Genomic DNA, 18,196 nt, shown 5'->3' with positions numbered 1-18,196 from the left:
CTCACAACGCAAAAGAGGCTCGCAAGACTGGCCCAATCAACTGCCATCCATACCCGACCAATCTCTCCCAAGCAAAGCCGAACTGAACCCAAGCAAATAACAACGCCGGCAGACTCCAACCGTTCGTCAACGACTTGTCGCCAGCAAGATGGCAGCCGGAGCTTGCCCCCAATGACGCTCCTCGTCCCCCTTCTCAGCCCTACCTCCCTACTCCTCCACAATCCTCTCCTCCCTTTCTCTCTCCCTCTCCCTCTCCCGCCTCAAATCCTCGCCACTCCGTGCAACCAGCAAACTGGGCAGCGTAGAGCGGCGCGGCAGGCCGACCTTGACGACGCCGTCTCCTCTCTTGCCGCCAGCACCAGCACCACTAACGTCCTTCACGTTCGTCTTCACCTGCACACCACCCTCCTGCCCACGAGCACCAACACCAACACCAGCGCTCTTCTTCTTCCTCAACCCCACCCTCTCCTTTTCCTTGTCGTCCGAACCGCCGCTGACGCCGTGAAGAGCGCGATCCCGACTAACCACCCTCACCGGCGCATCGACGCGGCAGTCGTACTCGAACAGCGAGTCGGCCCTGTCGTCTCCACCGCCACCGTTGCCCGCCAGCGAAAGAGTAGATAGGCTGTGCAGGAGGCGCGAGCTGGCGCTGGGGCGCAGCGAGCGGGTCGAGGTGGCGGCGTGCATGTAGGGGTTGTTGGTGTGGTGGATGTAGGGGTGGCGGGAGTTGGAGGGGCGCGTGCTCGATGTGCGTGGGTTGATGGGGTAGGGGGGTCGTGTTTGTGCGGGCGGGTGGTGGTGGTATTGGTGTTGGTGGTGGTAGTGGTCGAGGCGTGGTGATGGGGGTAAGGCGATGGGTGGCGCGCGGGGACGGACACGGGGCGCGAGGTTGTGCAGCCCATGGTGGCGTTTGTTGCGTGGTGTTGATGTAGAGGGAGAGGTAGAACACAAAAGCGGTGGAGAATTGGTCGGCTGGCGGTCTGCTGCGGTGGTTAGCGGCAAGCTCTCTGTGGCAGACAAACATATGTGAAAGAGGGATATTGGGGGAGGGCAGGGTGTATTGGGGTGTATTTGCTTCTTACCTTTCCCTTCTGTTCGGTGGTCTTCTCGTCTTTACTCTCCTCTCTCCTTCTCGACTCAACAGACGACAAGCGGCGCAGAGCAGAGAAAAGCGACGCAAAGCGCAGCAAAGAAAAGCAAAGCAAACCGCCCACCGACGAGAAACAGCAAGAGTCGCAACACCAAGGCGAAGAGCGACACGTTTCCGCGAACAGCGTGCGAGGGTGGTCGACAGACGGAAGGACGGACGGACGAACGGCAACGAAGACGACAACCGCGAGGAATGACGGATCGGATGCAGAAACGTAGGCGTAAACTCAGGTAATCGGACGACGAGAAGAACGAACGGCGGACGGACGCGTCGAATTGAGGCGAGTAGATCCGAGTCGAGCGAAACACGTCTGGATCTCGCGTGCGAAGGGAAACAGTGCCGATTTGTCGACGGAGCCAAAAAGCTGAGCTCCAACCGCCGGAGTGAGGGTCGTTTGACACGCGACGCGTCGAGTGAGTGCCGTCTGTTTGTTCGTCTGTCTGTTGAGCTGCCAAAAGCCCAGCGTGGAGTTGATCGTTTGGCGTTTTCCTGGAGCGGACACGGACGGAGCAAGTGTTTGGCTGGCGCGCTTTGTGGCCCAGGTAGTTGGAGCAAGCAGTAGGGAGTCGCTCGTCAGTCGATGGATGAGCGTCAGGCGACGAGTGAAGCGCGAAGAGCAAAAGCAAGACAAGCGAAAAGAGCGGATGGGGGCGCGCGGATCCAAAATATCCAAGTGTGGTTGTGTGGGTGTCGACGCCCGGCCGACCAAAAAATGGTGTCGTTTTGTTTGTTGTCGTGCGTTCGTTTACGCGCGGTGGACGAGGGCGAGCAGGCGATGGAGGAAACGATGGTGAGTAAGCAGTCCAACTTGACAAAAGTTCTGTTAATGATGCTGTTGGATTTCAGATGTTGAGCAGCTCAATAAGTCCAGTCAACGAACAGGCAGTAAAAAGGTCTGTTACTGAAGCATGAAGTAAAGGAGCCATGGTGCTGGCAGCTCAAGGTTGCATGCCACTTTAACACTTTCACTTTCTACTCTTCACACAACCAGGGAGTCTTTCATTTTTGCAAAGCAGCAAGAATTTCAAACAGTCACAACACTGCCGCCTTCCGCTTCTTCGTCATCCCGAACCTCTTCAACACCATCACCACCATCACTGCCCGCGCTGCAGCTTCGTCAACCACTCCACCATTTTGCCGCAGCTTTGCAGTCTTCCTCGTCGATTTCGTCTTCCTTTATCTTGCTGGATGCGCTTTTGCTGCTGTTGGCGGCTCGTCTGAGATCCGTCGCTAAAGTGAGTGTTGGGCAAGTCTCTTCTACACTACGACAGAGCGACGCTCATATTTTCTCCAGCGAAGCCACAAGTCCCTTACGAAAGCCGCCCGTCATCCATTTCAGCTCGCTGTTCTCAACACCGCACACACGGCTCAAGGGATTGAAGCTCCACGTCGACACCATCAGCCATCCGTTTGCCCTTCAACATATTCAGACCACACATCGCTCAAGTCGCCTTCCCTACCCGCCTCGGTCCCTCACCACCAACAAGCAGCTCGCCATGTGCATACGCTACGTGCCCATCTACCAATGCAACCACCGCGAGCACCGCCCGCAGCCCGAACTCTACCTCTGCAGCCGAGCCCTGTGCGCCTTTGCCTACCAAGCCAAAACAGCGCCCATCATCAGCACGACCAACGGCACATTCGTATGCCAGAAGCTGGCCTCACGCACGGCCGGCTGCCTCACCAAATCGTCCTCCGAATTGCAGCTCTTCTACCAGATTGCGCCCGGCTGGTGCGACGGCTGTCTGGCCAACGGCCGCGCCACCTCGTGCCAGGAGCTGATGGACCGCGACATGCTGCCGTTCAAGACGGCCGATGTGGGATGCTGCTTCGCGTGGGTTGATGGCGTGGCGGTGGCCAGGCGCTGGTACACCGAGGCGCAGGAGCGCGTGCGCGCCGGCGAGGGCGAGCAGTGGGAGGTCCAGGCCGTTGCGCATCCGCTGCACAATCGGGATGAAGGTGTCGAGTGTTCAGAGTGGTTGGATCACCGGAAGCGCTCGCAGGTCGCCAATAAGAAGCGCTGGAACATGGGCACTGGCGAGGTCATGGCGAGGGACATTGTGGCGCGCCGTGATCCGAATTCGCCGAGGGAGGGCCAGGGGGCGAAGAAGTAGCTGGTCGCGGCTCAGAGTGGACGGACAGATGCTCCATAGTAGTGAAGAACGGATTGACGGAGTGGAACGCCTCGTGACTTAAATACCACGGACAGGACTTCAGTTACAGGCAGCTTTCGCAGCTACAACCATTGACCGAAGTGCCTCCACACAGCTGTTTCAGCACAATTGAGAGGTGATGTGGAAAATTGACTGAACGCTTGATCCATTGACTGTGTAAGTTGAAATATTTATCTTATATACATGAGTTGCTATATAAATTACGATAAGATTAGAAGTACTCCAGCACTCAGGGGTTGATATCAATATAAAGAGTTGGTGTCACGTATGCCTGCCCATGTATGTATCTACCTACTGCGCACATCACATCGGCAAGGGTTGGGGTAGGTATAAAAAGATAGCTCCTCAACTACCGTTGGGAAGCTCGCCTGTCTGTCTGTCTGCTGAAGCCACACCAGCTAGCTGCACAACGGCTTTTTACGGAGCAGATTCCCAAAAGGGTTGTTGGAGAGGGGGAGTTTCTGTTCGATTGAGATTGGTGCAGGGGTTTCGATCGCAACGACGACGACGACGACGACGGTGATGGTCATCGTCATCACTGCACGCTGCGGCTTTGTGGCCTGTGACCGCGCGACTCTTCGGCCATCTAGGTAGCGTGTCGACATCTCAGACATTACGAACGAACAAACTCACGGTATAGCTCGAATGCTCTAGTCTTTTCCTTCGTATCCAGTGTCTCCCTCCCGTCGCGGAATTGTCTTGCTCTTCAGTATACTGGCGTCGAGGCGTTTGAAGACTTCCTGTAGTCAACCTCAGATGAGTTCAAACGCCCGAGTCCAGCGCAAACGAAGCGCTTGGAGGCTCCCTGTCGTTGGAATTCTAGAAGTGTAAATGCCCAAGTCCCCCGCAGACGAAGCACTTGCAGACTCCCTATATCCACGCTTCTACGAGCGTAGATGCTCAAGTGTACTGGCGACAAGGCGCTTGAAGGCTCCTTGTGATTACAATTCTTAAAAAAGAGTTCAGATCTTCACGTCTGAAGGTGGTGAGGCGCTTGAAGACTCCCTGTAGGCACCCTTCCACGACCGCACAAAGGACAAAGGCCAAGCGTGTCCGGCCGGCAGGTCGTGGAAACGAGTGAGTGGTACGGCGCCGTGGTAGCCTTGTGTCACCAGCGCACCAACCACACGACCACCCCATCGTCCGCCCTTCCCTTCCTTTGAGCGCAGCGCAGCGCAGACAGACGCGCAAAGGGGCTGCTGGACAAAGAAAGCGGAAAATTGCATGCGGCGGCGGTGGGCGATTATTGAAGGGAAGAGAATGGGATGGCGGGTGGAAAGGGGGAAGGAGATGTTGGCGCGTGGTACTGCACTAAAGGAAGATTTCTTTGAGGGCGAAAGAGAGAGAAAAGGGAGGGGAAGGAGGTGTGGCTTACCTCGGGCATAGCGAGCTCCGTCTGCCGGTGATGTATGTCGGAGGTACTGAAGGCGTCCCACCCACATCACGACCCGCGCCATCTGGACGGCAGGCGGGCAGGATATAAGAGGCGGTCCGTCTGGACATGGTCGAGTACATAGGTACCTGCCAGCGCAAATCTCTTCACCATCTACTTACTTACCATCGTCTCAAAGGCCAAACATGTCGTCCACCATGCACGAGCAAGAGCAAGAGCACGCTCAGGTCCTCTCCGCCACCCCCTTGGACACCAAACCCCCCAAGCCCACCTACCCATCCATCCCCTTGACCAACCCCACCTCCTTTGCCGCCATGATTGCGCTGTCCAAGCTCTCGGCCACGAAGTTTGTCAATGCGTCGCCCGTCATTGCTGGCGGAGCGCGCTTGCTGGGCGGCCAGGCAAGGTTCCAGATGGTGGCGTATGGAGGGCAGGTGGTTGCGCAGGCGGCGTGGGCGGCGGCGCAGACGGTGGGGAGCGAGTGGGTAATGCATGTAAGTGTCGAGGAGAGTGCAGTCCAGTCATTCCTTTGCCATGCCGATTTCCCAAGCTCTTCTGCTTTCACTGGCCAACAGCCTGACCTCGAGAGTAGAGCATGACAACCAACTTCACCGCGCCCGGCGTCGTCGGTCTGCCCTTCACCTACCACGTCCGCACCGCCACAGACGGGTCTTCGTACAGCCTGCGCATCGTCGAAGCGACGCAGCCGCAGACAATGGCGGATCTTGGCGTCACAGCGGCAACGGTGACGTGCCGGGCAAGCGTGTCGTTCAAGAGGCGCCGCAACAACAACACGTCGCCATTTGACTGCCAGGCGCCGCCCTCGCCGGCCGTTCAGCAGACGCTCGCTCGCCTGCACGCCGGCGCCTCGCCGCACCCGGCCGCGCTGGTTCCGGTCAGCTTCGACAGCCTGCAGGCGCTGCTGGCGACGCGATACGCGGCGGACGAGCCGCTGTATACGCCGAGTATTGCGGGCGTGGAAGCCGTGCTGCTGCCTCTGCGTGGCCATGGGGAAAGGGGAGAGCTGCCGTCGCCATTGTGCGCGCATTTCCCCTTTGCGCAGCGCAGTCCCCGCCGCGTGACGGCCACGGTCTACACGGCTGCTGGCGACGCGTCAGAGATTGTCGGGGCAAATCTGGGCGTCTGCGCGCATCTGAATGCCGTCGACGGCATCACGCTGTGGGACGCGGCGGCGCTGTTGGGGGTGCCGCTGTCGCGCGTGCGCGCCATGTGTACGCTGGGGATGAGCGTGGTTGTGCATAATGCGTGGGGGCTGCGGATAGCGGATGGAGAGAGCAAGAGGTGGTTTGTGCAGGAGGGGTGGGTGGAGAGGTATGCGGACGAGAGGGTGGTGTTTTGCACGCGGGTCTGGAATGACAAGGGGGTGTGCGTGCTGAGTTCTTGGCAGGAGGGGGTGTTGAAGGTGGCAGAGGGGGTGCTGAAGGTGGCAAAGGGGGCGCGGTTGTAGTGTTTGACTTTTACGGATTAAACGCACGGCAGCCAATTCCGAGTTCGGCCAAGGCACGGACAAAGAATTGAGACCGCTGGCCGCCCGGCGTTTGTTCACCTCATTTATCGCTGCTTTGGATCCCCGGTCGACATGTGCTTGTTGTCAATCACTAGGCATCGGCAATTGAAGACATGGAGTGTTGTTGAGGATGTCGTCGGAAACGGGAGGGCGGAAGAGGCGGAATAACTGGCGGCGGCAGTCGGAAAACGGAGCACATGCAGTTGACGGCAGAGTGAGGGGTCGGGAACGGGGAGCGGAGACGACATGTGGAGGCCCCGCAATCTGCAATCTGCAATCCACACTCTCACCCTTCAACACCACAACTCTACAACTCCTCAATCATGGCCGCCGTCGAACCTCCTCCCTCTGCGTCGCCCTCGCCCTCTGTCCAGGCCGCCGTGCAACCGCCCCCGGAGAAGCGCAGGAAGATTACCAGAGCATGTGATAATTGCAAATCGTACCCACCCAACCCCTCGTCCTCGGCATACAACTAATCATTCTCAGAAAAAAGAAGCGCTGCACCGGAACCCAGCCGTGTCCTTCTTGCGAAAAGGCGTCAAAGCCATGCACCTACTTGGCCAGCTACACGCGCGGCCGCTTCAACACGCCGCCTTCTTCTCGCGGCCTGGATGCCCTGGTGCTCGCCGCCGAGTCGCACAACCACCTCTCCGACCGCCGCCGGAGGGATTCTTCATCATGTCCCGAATACCCCGTTAGCCGAAGGAATGCTGACCTCCTTCCGTCTGCCCGGCCCGTCCTGCCGCCTTTGCATCACGTCGACTCTCGTCATAGCTGGCTCCGTCGCGCCATGCGCAAGCTGCGCCAGGCCCGGCCTCCCAGTGACGGCGCTCTGCCACGCTCAGGAACCTCGTCCGAAGCCACCGTCTTCACCTTTGGGGACAAGCCGCCCATTGTGACGTCTGGCTTCGAGGCTCCTCTGCCGCCGCCCACGTTCCGCGCAGAGTACCTGGTCGGCCGCTTTTTTGAGTTTGCCATGCCCACGTACCGGTTCCTGCACCGCCCGAGCCTCATGGCGTGGGTGTGGGAGCTCACGGACGACAAGGCCGTCATGGCGCCTGCCAAACGTGCTGTCCTCTACATGATCTTTGCGTATGCCATGCTGTACGAGACGAGCCGCATCAAGGAGCAAGAGACCGAGTCGAGGCGCAAGAGCGAGACGTACTTTCGCGAAGCTCAGATCCTGCTGGCGCACGAGACTGGGCCGGCGACGCTGGAGTCTGTCCAGGCCAGGTTCATCCAGTGCCACTATCTGCTGAGTACCGGCCGATCGAATCAGGCATGGTACACCTTTGGGACGACGGTGCAGCTGGCGCTCGCCCTGGGCCTGCACCGCAAACGCCAGGTCGAGCACGTCGTCGCGCGTGAGACGCAGCGGCGCCTGTTTTGGGCAATATACACGCTGGACCGCTACCTCGCCATTGTGTTTGGCCGGCCCATGATGCTGCAGGACGACGACATTTCGCAACAACTGCCGCTGGCCATCAACGACGAGGACTTGACCGAGGCGCATCCAAGCCGCGACGACTGTTTGGAGGACGGCCCCATAGCTCACGTCCAGCTCGCGCAAATGCTCAGCCGCATGGCAAAAGAGCAGACCAAAAGCGAAGCCGCCATCCACAACAAGGCGCTCGACGAATGGCGCGTCCGGCTGCCGCCACTGCTCTCCGGCTGCATCAAACCGTCGAGCTTGATTCTCATCTTTCGCCGCCAGTCGACCGTGCTCAAGCTCGCCCACGCGCACGCCGTCATGCTCGTCAACCGCCCCTTTCTCCTGTCCGCCGGCGCCGATCCCGTGCTGCAGGGCTTTGCGGACGATTGTCTGAATGCCGCACGCACGGTGCTGGAACTCGTGCTCGCCTTCTTTGCCGAAGGCCAGCCCGTGGCGTCGTTTTGGTTTACACAGGTACGTCTGCATCTTACCAAGCAAAACGTGACTGACATGGCCAGCACATTGCCTTCAACGCCCTCGCCGTCATCTACATCCACCTGCTCCACGCGCGGCCGCGGCACCACGCGCAACTGACGCCGTCGTCCTCGACGTCTTCGCCACCTAGCCTGCACCCGCACGCCCCGGAGCCCGCCTCGTCGACGTCGCTGCTCGCCCTTGCCGACGCGACGACGCAGCAGCTGGCGACGATTGCCGAAGCGAGCGCGCCCAGCGTGCGCTACAGCATCATCTTGGACGAGCTGCGACAGGACCTTGGCGTCTCGTCGTCGACACACAAGGCGGCGGCGGCGTCAACCCAAGCGCATCCGCCGCTCCATCCTCCTCCGCCTCCTGTCGTCGTCGACGCCAAACCGCCGCAAAAGCCATCTGGCCTGCCCAACGGCGCGTCGACGCTGCTGCTCTCGCCGCCCGACGAGGCCGGCCCGTCGTCCCTGTCGTCCCACGACGACGCCTCGCCGCGCAAACCGCTCCACCTGGCCATGGTGAACGCAAACGGGCACCTGGGCGACTGGGACGCTGGCTGCGCGGATGCAGACGTAGATGAAGAGTTGGAGGGAGAGATTGGCTCGTCGCTTTTCTGGGCCCGGCTGGACGCGCTGCCGTTGGGGTGGTCGGCGGCGTCAGGGGGTGGGGCTGGGGTGGTTGCTGCGGCGTAGATGTCACAAGGGGGTTGGGGGGACGCACGCACGTGGTTAGGATAGGAGAAACCAGCACGGGCAAGTGTTGGATACACATGTACATGTACATCATCATACATATATACTACCTCGACGCACAGGGCGCGAGTAATGCGTAATCTGACCACATTATCATCATCCTCATCCTCATCATTGTCAGTCAACACAACCAACCAGCAAAAAGGGGGTAAAAACGTGACGAAACAACTTAAACCAAGCAAGAACGAGGCGGGCAAGGGGGGGGGGGGGGGGGGGGGGGGGGGACCGTAAATTGGACATGTAGGCGGGAGTAAGAAGATGGAAACGCGGGGTTTAAGAGAGGATGATGGGGCGAGAAGGAGAGGTGGAGAACAAGAGTAAGTAGATGGCGGAACAGGGGTGGGTAGTAGGTTGAGGGGTGAGGGGTGAGGAGTGAGGAGTGAGGAGAAAGACGAGAAAAGCCATCATCTCTGCTTCTCCTCGGGCTCTTGCTTCGTGTAGCAGATAGCAGACAGCAGACAGCAGACAGCAGATAGCAGGCAGACAGCAGCAGCAGCAGCCGATTACAGGGCGAAATATTTTCAATGTCGGTATGGATTTTTTTTTTCCCCCGATTCGCTGAGACGGCATTGCTTGAAAGGACTAAACAGCATCTTGACTTTAGTGCTTGTGTTTAGTGACCCATCTCTAGTGGGAGATTACTGAGACGACGCTTCTGATCTTAGATGGCTAGTGGGCAGGCAGGCAGGCAGGCGTAGGTGCACACACGTCTTGTTACGTGTCTTACTAGTTAAAGTCCAAGATATAGGCCCTTTGCTTTGATGATTGGCAAATGAAAGGGAAGGAAGGGGAGGAAAGGAAAGGAAGAGAGCTATACCAACCTTTTCTGCATGCTAGGTACTGCCGGGTAGATGTTTTCTGTGCTGTTGTTGTGGTGCGTTGCAGATACGCGGATGGAGCGGAGTGGAGTGGACTGCTTTTGGTTCTTGGGGTTTTTCTTTGGGCTGTGCTTCTTCTTTTTGCTTGTGCTTTTGCTTCTGCTTCTGCTTCTGCTTTGGTTTTCTTGTTCCACTACAGGCGGCGGCGGTGGTGTTGGTAGTTGGTAAGAAACAAGGTTGGTTCCCTTCCCCCCCCCCTTTCTTTGTGCCAATCCTGCCTGTCCTGTCTAACGCCGCCCGCGTCTGCTAGGCATGCCACAACATGCCCGACCCGACCGCTGCTGCCCTCTGCAGTGCAGCTGAACCGAAATGATGGTAGATTGATAGATGGGCGGCGGTGGTGGTGGCGATGGCGACGAGTAGAATAGATAATGGACGAATAGATGGATAGATATGGTGACATGCAGGATTGCAGAATGACAGATAGGGGTTGTTTTGCAAGCGAATACCTACCCAGTCAGTTGTCAATCCTCTGCTCGCCCTCACGCATAAAGAAGACCAAGACCAAGACTGCGCGCGGAAAAGGAAGCAAAAAAGGAAGCAAAAGGGAAAGAAAGGAAAGAAAAGGGAAGCAGAACCGCGGGTGCTGCGCATTCGCTCGCTCGCTTCTGTTGATGGATGATGGATAGATGGGTGGGTGGGTAGACGTTCAGACAGCGCGGCAGCGCGGTAGGTTTCTCGAGACGAACGCCCGCCTGCCCGCAGACAACGTCTACAGTACCTACCTACAGTACCTAGGTAGTGCCATACTCCAACTCCACCATATCCGCCCGCGAGCGACCTCGCGTTCCGTCCAGCGTTCCGTCCAGCGTTCCGTTCAGCAGCAGCCGTCCCCGTCGTCAGTGACGTAGACGCGCGGCAACATTACCAAGGCCATCCTTGCCCCCAGGAACAAGCATGTTTCGTTGTCCGTTCAGACGTTCAGTAGGTACATACAGTGCCGACATGCACAAATAACCAGGATACCCCAACCAGGAACACAGGCTCGGGGAAGCTTCCCCTTTCAAGTGAGTCATGCTGCGTGCACGAGGCTAGCTGGGAGGGCGTCGTGCACCCACCCGACGGGAAGAGAGAGATGTGATGGCGCTCTTCAGATTCAGACGCATGGATGGAATAAACGGGATGATGAAGAGAGGCAGGGAGGAGAAATAATGAGGGAAAGAGAGGAAAGGATTGAACAAGCGCAAGAGAAAGACCTCGTCGCGTCTTGGCTACATACGTGCTTGCACCTGGCGCGCGCAACGAAGCAACGAAGCAAAAAAGTCGGCGCAGCGGCGGTGGCGGCGCCGCCATCCATCCAGCCAGCCAACCAACCAACCAATCAGCCCGCCACCGAGCTGCAACAGCAGCAGCAGCAGCCGGCCGAAATACTCGTCTTGCCAGTACGGTACATTATCTACCTAGGAGTAAGTAGAGAGTAAGCCCAAAAACCGTCCGGTGATGCCATCATCCATCGCATGTTGACGCCGCCGAGTGACGTACGTCGACAAAGAGCCGAAAAAAGCAAAAGTGGCAGGCAGCGCGGGCCGGCCAAATTCTTAGCTCGGGTAGAGGCAGGCATTGCGACCGAGCCAGCTGCCTCCCTACTTGCTGTACATATTTTTGCCGCTTGACGATAGACGAGGAGTTGTCTTTTTTTGGTTTCGCTTCGTGGTTATGTCGTCGTCGTCAGTGGATGATCGTCACGCATCGCCGACGATTATAAATTTCTAAAAAGAGATATGATGATAATGATGATGAGGAGGGGAGGGGGCAAAAAAGGGAGCGAGGGAGCAGCAACGATACGACCAAAAAGAGAAGTTGAGCCGGCCAAAGGTAAAGTAAATGGAGGAGCTTCCCTTTGCGGACGCGCGTGTGTACCTGGCCGTGGAGGAGCAGGTGTGGTTGGCTGCAGACGCCAAACAGGGACAGACGCCCGCCACCCTATAGTCGAGGGTAAGCTGGTATAGTGAGTTGGAGCGCCGCTGGGTGGTGCTATGCCCGCGAGCACGCACGCGCGGCTGGCTGGCTGGCTGGCTGGCTGGCTGGCTGGCTGGCTGGCTGGCTTCAGCACCAAAACAAGTGACAACCCACAGCCGCAATGATAATTGTGGGATGGGCTCATGCGTCATGCCATTGTTGCCATGATTGAGAATGAGGGCATGCGCATCCGTCGCATACATACATAGGTACATCGGCTGTACCCGGGAAGTAGTTACAGTAGGGGCCTGGGGCAGCAAGCAGTCAACCAGGACAAAAAGTCGCGCTGCTGTGCTGCGAATCAAATGGTACCTGGTACGAGAGCAGCAATGCTGCGCTGCGCAGAGGCCAGTTTGGCAACATGCGCTCATCTCATCGAGACGGAGGAGCAGCAGCCAGCAGCGCAGAGGCCGACGACGCAGACCGACTCGATGACCCCGAAGACCCATCGTCATCGAACGGCGCAGGGTGGATAACCTCTGAAGTGATTGAACGGTGGTCGGTGGTGGCGTTTGCGCGGCGGATCCAGCACTATTACCAGGTATCCATACCGCTAAAAACGGGTGAATGGATCCGACGCTGCCGCACCGCACCGCATTGCCTCCGCTCCGGGCTGGCTGCCTGTCCTCTGTGCCATGGCAGCAGCTGGTGTCCGCCACGCTTGTGCGTCTGGCTTGCCTGTCAATCCGGTGCTTACGTACCCGCTCGTACCGGCGCCCACCAGCAGCCAGCACAGACGGTTAGTGTAGTAGTGGGCCATTCTTTTCGCGCAATGGGGAAGTACGATGCACGCCAGTAGTCATGGACGTGTTTCGTCCACGGGCCATGATCGCTGTCGGCCGGTGGAGTTGGTAGCAAGAGGAGGGAAGAGCGTGCGCAATAATAATAGAGGTAGCAAAGTCAGTGCGACGACGATGCGCCGCCCGCCGGGCACGCCCACGACTCGTCGGCCGTTCGAGGACGGTGGGGGGTTTGTCTAGTCTTGAAACGGGAAACGTGCGTGGTGTTGTTCTTGTTGACCTGACTCTGGTTGTTGTGAGAGGTGCGCCCGCCCGGCCTGATATGGCGCAAGCAAGCAGCAATTCTGAACGGGACGGGGATGCTAGGACAGGCTTCTGCAGAATTCGAGAACCAGGGAGAGAAGGGTGGCGCATGAATGAGCCGTCCCTTTTGGGTCGCGGCCGTCTGCAGGTCTCGCAATGTTTTGATGCGTCGTCGCTCGAAACTGAAAAGCCAGCCGCAGCTAGGTGGTGGGTATGTTGCGCAGACCGCCCAATGCACTGCGGTGGCGGATCCGCAGCACTACTGAGCTGTCAGTGACAAGTGAGCCGCCTGGTTCCCATGGACCGTTGCAGATGGCAAAGCCTAGAAGCAGTGGAGAAGTCGAGTGGTCTAGACAGCTGGAGTCAAGACCCCAGGCGACACATGGCGATCCTCTTATTCGTGCACCCCTTGTTCGACCCCTGAGATGGATGGCTGAGATGATTTAGACGTGCATGAAGCGGGGGGCGACAAGGGGAGTCCGGGCCTTTGGTAGCGTAGTAGCAGCATCGCGATCCATAGGTAAAAGCAAGCTACAAAATCGAACGTTGCGCAAAGACGACACGACCGTTACAGAGCGTTGGCGCAAGCAGCGGGAGCAGCCGGACCATCCACGCGGCCGCAGAAGACGTTTTGGAGCTTCAAGGACGGAGGCGCGTACCGTGTGTGCGTACCGTCTTGGTCCCAGCCTGGGGGTCAGTTTCTGGCGGACCCGACAGAGTCAAAAAGCTTAAGTCTAGGCAGGGGATCGATGGCGGAGGGCGAAACGCGCGCAATTACAATCACGAGACGGGTAAGGATGGCGATGAAACACTGTTTATCTGATGCAGCAGAACCAACAAGCAAATTCAGCGGACCAATCGAGTTTTTTTGTTTGCTGAGGTGGAGAAGACGACGTTTCTGGTAATCGGAGATTGCAGGCGACCGACGCAGAAGAAGACCCGTCGGGAAACTCGAAACCGGTTTTGCGGTGCAAGGAACACTCTATCGACGACGACGGGCGAAGAGCAGCAGAGCGGTCGGGAAGGTCCTGGGATGCCGACGCGTCTGCGGGTGGCTGCTTCGGGAGGGAGAGGTCGTATGTTGATGATGAGTGGACAAAGATTGGACGTGGAGAGGTGGTCGTCGTGGTGGAGCTGCCTGAGCGGTGAGGCAGGAAAAGCCGGAAAAGTGGTTTCGCCGGGGCCGAAGGAGAACGTCTTTTCGGCATTTGCACGGCGACGACTCCTCCCCGACGTCCCTCATCCATGCCCGGGGCAGTCCACCGGCACCTCACCGTCCTCCCCGTGCTGTACCACCTCTTCTTCGGTCTCCGTCTTTTTGACAACCGTCCAAGAAATGGTGGTCAACAATCTCACATCACACGCCGTGACGCCCGAGAAGATCAAAGTAGAATGTCTGGGGTTGCACGCAGCCCTGCAATGTCAGGCCTCCCACTAGTCCGTGTTCCAGCCACGCCCCTCTGTTGCCCGTTTCACCAATCCCGCTGCTGGTGCTGCTTCTGCTGCTCGAGCTCTCTCTCTTCTCCAGTACTTGGTCACCACGCGCAGAAACGCCGATCGACAGCATAATTCAACCCTCTTCTTCTTGTGCACGCTTCTTGCTTCATCCGCCCCAAACACCCACAGTCGCCATGGCAAAACGTTTTGTTTCGAACGCGCTGCTTCCATGATCCTTGTCCAGGCCCGCTGTCAAGTCACGTCAAGCCACAGCTGCCCCCGGCTGTCAAAATCCGTCTGGAAAAGAAGTTGTTGAACTGATGTTTTGTGATTTTCATGCGCCATGCGAGAGCGAGCGCAAAAAGTCGTCTGACCCACTCTACGTGCGGCTGTTGCTGCTTTGCGCTCTGCAGGTCATGGAACCCGTCCTATCCATGTACAATGCCGCATCCATGCGCGGTTGACTCGAGTGAGGGGGGGATCGCGGCCTTTCCCCCGAAAAATGCTATGCTGGCTGCTGGCTGCTGCAATGTTTCCCGCCCACCAGAAACGCCAATGACGCCTCCGACGCCCGCTTTGACAATGCCAATGCTTTTCTGCCAAATTAAACACACTCGTTGTGTTTCCTTTCCTGCCGTTGTTGTTCAATAAGAAAAAAAATCCCAGAAATCCTGTCCGCCCCAGCCCCGCCCAACCCTTTCTATGAGAAACGTCTATGCGCCAGAAAAGTGCGAGCCGCTGCGCGACTCATGCTGATAGTAACAAAAGAATAAGAAATGCGTTGTTTTTGCAAAAGGAGTTCTGTGCAAGTATCCACAATGGTGATGCACCTCAAAGGTGGTAAAGGTCGTGAGATGAATGTCTAGACCGAGCGTGACGTAGCTACGGTGATCGACGGGTCGCTTGGTCGCATCCGCATTTATCCGACTTGAAATGAGTCGAGAGACAACAGAGGTGATGACGAGCGGCTCTACCGTCTACGACGTCGAACCGCGCTTGGCCGGTTGGGGCCTGGCGCCCTTGAGATGTATGCGCTTGACGTGATCCCTCTGTCATGCATCGTGTCAGTAACCACTCACAAATAAGAGGAGATGAGGATTTACCATGTTGTCGACTCTGCTGAAAATTCTTTCGCAACCCTCCCACTCGCAAATGACGCCCGGGTTGTGCTTGGCCTCGTGGCGGGCGAGGTCCTTTTTGCTCGAGAAACCGCCGCCCGTGGCCTGCGGGCAGCCCTCTTGCCGGCAGAAGAACGACTTGGTGTGCCGCTTGTGGTGCTTGCGCAAGTCGCAGCCGCGCGTGAAGACGGCCTTGGAGGTGCAGCCCGGGTACGCGCAGGTCCAGGTGCCGTTCTTGTTCAGGTACCCGTACGCCCGCAGGTCCGGCGAGTTGCTGCTGGGCGAAATGGACCGCGAGTACTCGGCCCCGACGATGCTTCCGTCGACGGATGGCTGCGGCGAAAATGCTCCCGTGGAGACGGTTGATGGCGACCTCTCGGTCCGGTGGTGCAACGAGTAGCTCGAGGGAAGTGTGGTTTCAGGAGCAAAGGGTTGCGAGTGGGTGTAGGCAATGGTCGACGACGGGTACGGGGCCATGGAGGGAAGACCCATGGTGGCCTGAGGGAGAGGATGTTGGTGAGGTACCGAGTGTTGTTGGTGGTGGTGGCCAGTCCAGTAGTTTTGGTGCGAGTATGATTGCGGCATGGCCGAGGGTTGGGGGAGGTAGCCAGTCATGGAGACGGAAGTGGTGCGAGGATCGTAGCCGGAGCGTTGGTGAGGAGGCATGTGGCAGGGAGGAGCGTAAATAGTCGAGGACGAGGAGGAAGAGGCCGAGGTGGTGGGGAAAATATCCATCATGGCGAGGTCCGCCTCGTTGTAATAGTAGTGGGACATTCTCATGGGCATGAGGGAGAATGGAAGAGAGAGGATGATCTGGCGATCCGGAGGCGGAGGGACCGGGGGAGAGTCTTGATATGGGAGGAGCTGCAGCCAGGGGGAATGAAAGGGGGTTTTTGAAGAGCGATGAAAGAGTGCTGGCGGCAACTGCAGCATATAAGGCTGAGCAGCAGCTTCTCGCAGCTCGACGTGGCGGAGCGTCGTTGTTGCCGGGGTTGGTCGGTGATTGGCCGAGTTGGACTTTGCGAATATAGAAGCTGAAACGCCCTGGAAGTCACGCACATCACAAATTGCAAGGCTTCTGAATCAAGCTCATGTACCCGGTTATCTCACCTGGGCCCTCTGCTACTTGTCACCGCCAGACCCCGGATCGTTCATTGCCTGGGGTCACCACGCCATCCGACGGCTATGGCGTAAGCTTGTGCGGGAGAGATGTTTCGCAAAAAATGAGGGCGGCAGGTTGGGGAGGACACTGTACTGTATTTTCTTCGTTATGCCTCTTCTTCCTCTTCTCTTTCTTCCCTCTGTCCGCAAAACGTCCGACGTGTCGTCCGATTGTCGACAATAACATGGTGGTGCCTGCAAGTATCCTCCCCAAGTGGAGGCGTGGCCCGAGTCGAGAGTCGAGTCGAGTCCCCGAGTCGTCGAGCTCGGCCTCTGATCCGCACCGAGCACGTGCCTCTGCTCCATCCTCCACCATCATCATGTCACCAGATTATTTCTCTGCCAGCGGTGAGGAGCCCGCCCAGCCTCTCCTCCCTCCATGTCATCGCTGCCAAAAAAGGTCGCACTCGCCCCTGACTAAGCTCCCACTCCACCTCCCATCATCTCGACCACCACTCGACTGTACGCCTTGGACCCTTATGGCAGAGCCGCAGTAACGGCCGTCGTCGCAGCCGCTGTTTGACCCGCCCTCGGCCGTTTTTGTCGCTCTTGACGTATGTCTTGCTCTTTCTCAACAACATCCCTCTCCATCATATTGCCGCCGCCAAACCACCGAGAAGCGCCGCAACCGACCTGTCTCTCCCCCTTCAAATCACAGAAACCAACCATCCATGCCATCATGTGCCCGCTCGTATCACGGCTACAAGTCCTCGCGAGTAGCTTGGCCTACGTCGCCCGAGAGCCGCGTCGTCCTGTCCTCCTCCCATCTCTTTCCCGTCACTTTCTCACACCGTCACTTGTCTTTTCTTCTCCGTCGTACACACAGAGTGGCGGCGCAACTTTGTACCACCTTCCCCCGAACTTCCAGCGCCGCGGCTCAGCTCGGCGCCACCAATGCCTTTTGCCCATCTTTCGCCTCTTCCGCGTACCTACTCGAGTTTCTCAGCTACCCTGCATATTCTCTTTGATTGCCTCCAGTCGTGATTAGAGTGTCATGACCGAAGTGGGTAGGGCTTATTTTTGCCTCTTGGTCGACCGTCTCGATATTACTTGTGCTTGGCGTCATGCTCGCCGGCAATCCCGACGGACCTTGACTGACTGACGGTGGGAAGCGCCGAAAGTCGAGCAGTAGCAGACGTCCGCCTGGCGCCAAACCAATGGTTCGACCGACGCCGCGCTGCACGTCATGGCGACCCATCTCTCTGGCTGGCGACCGCAAGATCACGGGAGCAATACTGGAAATAACCAGGAACAAAGCCCAGGTGTGAGGGGCGATCGGAGGAAAGGCTTGCTGCAGCATGATGCGAGATCCGGTAACACAAGCAGACTCTCGACCGTCATGGCATGCGATACGAATGAGACTTGTACTTGGTCTTGCTTTTACGCCTCAACACCTCGCACAAACGTGCCCATCAATAGCAACACTTCAGCCGCTAGCAGCAGCGAGAGCCTCAACAATTGTTTGCCATGAGCGCCTCACCGGCGGCTCGCTCGACAACGAGGCGGCTTGCTCGTGCGATTTGGAATTGCCATGCCGAATCCCAGCTCTCTGGCACGCCACGCTGCAGCCGTCAAGAGTCCCTCATCGTCGGGTTCTGCGTTCTCCCCACAGCGGCCCTGACTGCTCCTCCACACCTTGGCCGTGGCTCCGTCGTCTTCACAGTGAGCGTCCTCTCCCAGGGCCCGCG

General features: G+C 58.1%; 10 protein-coding genes across 10 annotated transcripts; 5 read left to right on the top strand and 5 right to left on the bottom strand.

Annotated features, from left to right (window-relative positions):
* Positions 1-207: 207 nt before the first annotated feature.
* BKA78DRAFT_357333 (uncharacterized protein) lies at positions 208-687 on the bottom strand (the record flags this gene model as incomplete). Its single annotated transcript, XM_066892206.1, has 1 exon — positions 208-687. One exon carries the CDS (start codon positions 685-687, stop codon positions 208-210), a length of 480 nt encoding a protein of 159 aa, XP_066739447.1.
* A 1,175-nt stretch (positions 688-1,862) lies between these two features.
* Positions 1,863-3,264, top strand: BKA78DRAFT_300179 (uncharacterized protein; the record flags this gene model as incomplete). The annotated part of the gene is made up of 4 exons (XM_066887156.1): positions 1,863-1,940; positions 1,997-2,043; positions 2,142-2,385; positions 2,422-3,264. 4 exons carry the CDS (start codon positions 1,863-1,865, stop codon positions 3,262-3,264), a joined length of 1,212 nt encoding a protein of 403 aa, XP_066739446.1.
* A 1,137-nt stretch (positions 3,265-4,401) lies between these two features.
* Positions 4,402-4,769, top strand: BKA78DRAFT_327394 (uncharacterized protein). Its single transcript, XM_066889509.1, has one exon. The coding sequence runs from the start codon at positions 4,549-4,551 to the stop codon at positions 4,708-4,710; it is 162 nt and encodes a 53-aa protein (XP_066739445.1). The 5' UTR covers positions 4,402-4,548; the 3' UTR covers positions 4,711-4,769.
* Positions 4,770-4,902: 133 nt separating this feature from the next.
* BKA78DRAFT_300178 (thioesterase-like superfamily-domain-containing protein) lies at positions 4,903-6,185 on the top strand (the record flags this gene model as incomplete). The annotated part of the gene is made up of 2 exons (XM_066887155.1): positions 4,903-5,211; positions 5,310-6,185. 2 exons carry the CDS (start codon positions 4,903-4,905, stop codon positions 6,183-6,185), a joined length of 1,185 nt encoding a protein of 394 aa, XP_066739444.1.
* A 345-nt stretch (positions 6,186-6,530) lies between these two features.
* On the top strand, positions 6,531-8,852 carry BKA78DRAFT_347667 (fungal-specific transcription factor domain-containing protein; the record flags this gene model as incomplete). The annotated part of the gene is made up of 3 exons (XM_066890568.1): positions 6,531-6,684; positions 6,732-8,151; positions 8,196-8,852. Exons 1-3 carry the CDS (start codon positions 6,569-6,571, stop codon positions 8,850-8,852), a joined length of 2,193 nt encoding a protein of 730 aa, XP_066739443.1. The 5' UTR covers positions 6,531-6,568.
* A 1,094-nt stretch (positions 8,853-9,946) lies between these two features.
* On the bottom strand, positions 9,947-10,548 carry BKA78DRAFT_56963 (uncharacterized protein). The gene has a single exon (XM_066893389.1). The coding sequence runs from the start codon at positions 10,382-10,384 to the stop codon at positions 10,037-10,039; it is 348 nt and encodes a 115-aa protein (XP_066739442.1). The 5' UTR covers positions 10,385-10,548; the 3' UTR covers positions 9,947-10,036.
* Positions 10,549-11,291: 743 nt separating this feature from the next.
* Positions 11,292-12,508, bottom strand: BKA78DRAFT_56965 (uncharacterized protein). The gene has a single exon (XM_066893390.1). The coding sequence runs from the start codon at positions 12,202-12,204 to the stop codon at positions 11,500-11,502; it is 705 nt and encodes a 234-aa protein (XP_066739441.1). The 5' UTR covers positions 12,205-12,508; the 3' UTR covers positions 11,292-11,499.
* A 2,698-nt stretch (positions 12,509-15,206) lies between these two features.
* Positions 15,207-16,133, bottom strand: BKA78DRAFT_357329 (uncharacterized protein; the record flags this gene model as incomplete). The annotated part of the gene is made up of 2 exons (XM_066892205.1): positions 15,207-15,278; positions 15,333-16,133. The coding sequence occupies 2 exons, from the start codon at positions 16,131-16,133 to the stop codon at positions 15,207-15,209; spliced, it is 873 nt and encodes a 290-aa protein (XP_066739440.1).
* Positions 16,134-16,322: 189 nt separating this feature from the next.
* BKA78DRAFT_327387 (uncharacterized protein) lies at positions 16,323-17,328 on the top strand. Its single transcript, XM_066889508.1, has one exon. It carries the CDS (start codon positions 16,439-16,441, stop codon positions 17,003-17,005), a length of 567 nt encoding a protein of 188 aa, XP_066739439.1. The 5' UTR covers positions 16,323-16,438; the 3' UTR covers positions 17,006-17,328.
* Positions 17,329-17,947, bottom strand: BKA78DRAFT_327386 (uncharacterized protein). Its single transcript, XM_066889507.1, has one exon. The coding sequence runs from the start codon at positions 17,806-17,808 to the stop codon at positions 17,455-17,457; it is 354 nt and encodes a 117-aa protein (XP_066739438.1). The 5' UTR covers positions 17,809-17,947; the 3' UTR covers positions 17,329-17,454.
* Between the last annotated feature and the right edge of the window lie 249 nt (positions 17,948-18,196).

This window comes from Phyllosticta capitalensis (assembly GCF_038381095.1).
Source record: "Phyllosticta capitalensis strain CBS 128856 chromosome Unknown BKA78scaffold_12, whole genome shotgun sequence".
Lineage (NCBI taxonomy): Eukaryota > Fungi > Ascomycota > Dothideomycetes > Botryosphaeriales > Phyllostictaceae > Phyllosticta > Phyllosticta capitalensis.
The sequence above is the reverse complement of the archived record's forward strand: the minus strand, read 5'-3'. Positions and strand labels throughout refer to the sequence as shown.

Coding starts and splice junctions, on each gene's coding strand:
- BKA78DRAFT_327386 (XM_066889507.1), bottom strand. CDS start 17,808: ATGCTGCAGCAAGCCTTTCCTCCGATCGCCCCTCACACCTGGGCTTTG.
- BKA78DRAFT_327394 (XM_066889509.1), top strand. CDS start 4,549: ATGCGGCGGCGGTGGGCGATTATTGAAGGGAAGAGAATGGGATGGCGG.
- BKA78DRAFT_56963 (XM_066893389.1), bottom strand. CDS start 10,384: ATGCGCAGCACCCGCGGTTCTGCTTCCCTTTTCTTTCCTTTCTTTCCC.
- BKA78DRAFT_327387 (XM_066889508.1), top strand. CDS start 16,439: ATGTACCCGGTTATCTCACCTGGGCCCTCTGCTACTTGTCACCGCCAG.
- BKA78DRAFT_56965 (XM_066893390.1), bottom strand. CDS start 12,204: ATGACGATGGGTCTTCGGGGTCATCGAGTCGGTCTGCGTCGTCGGCCT.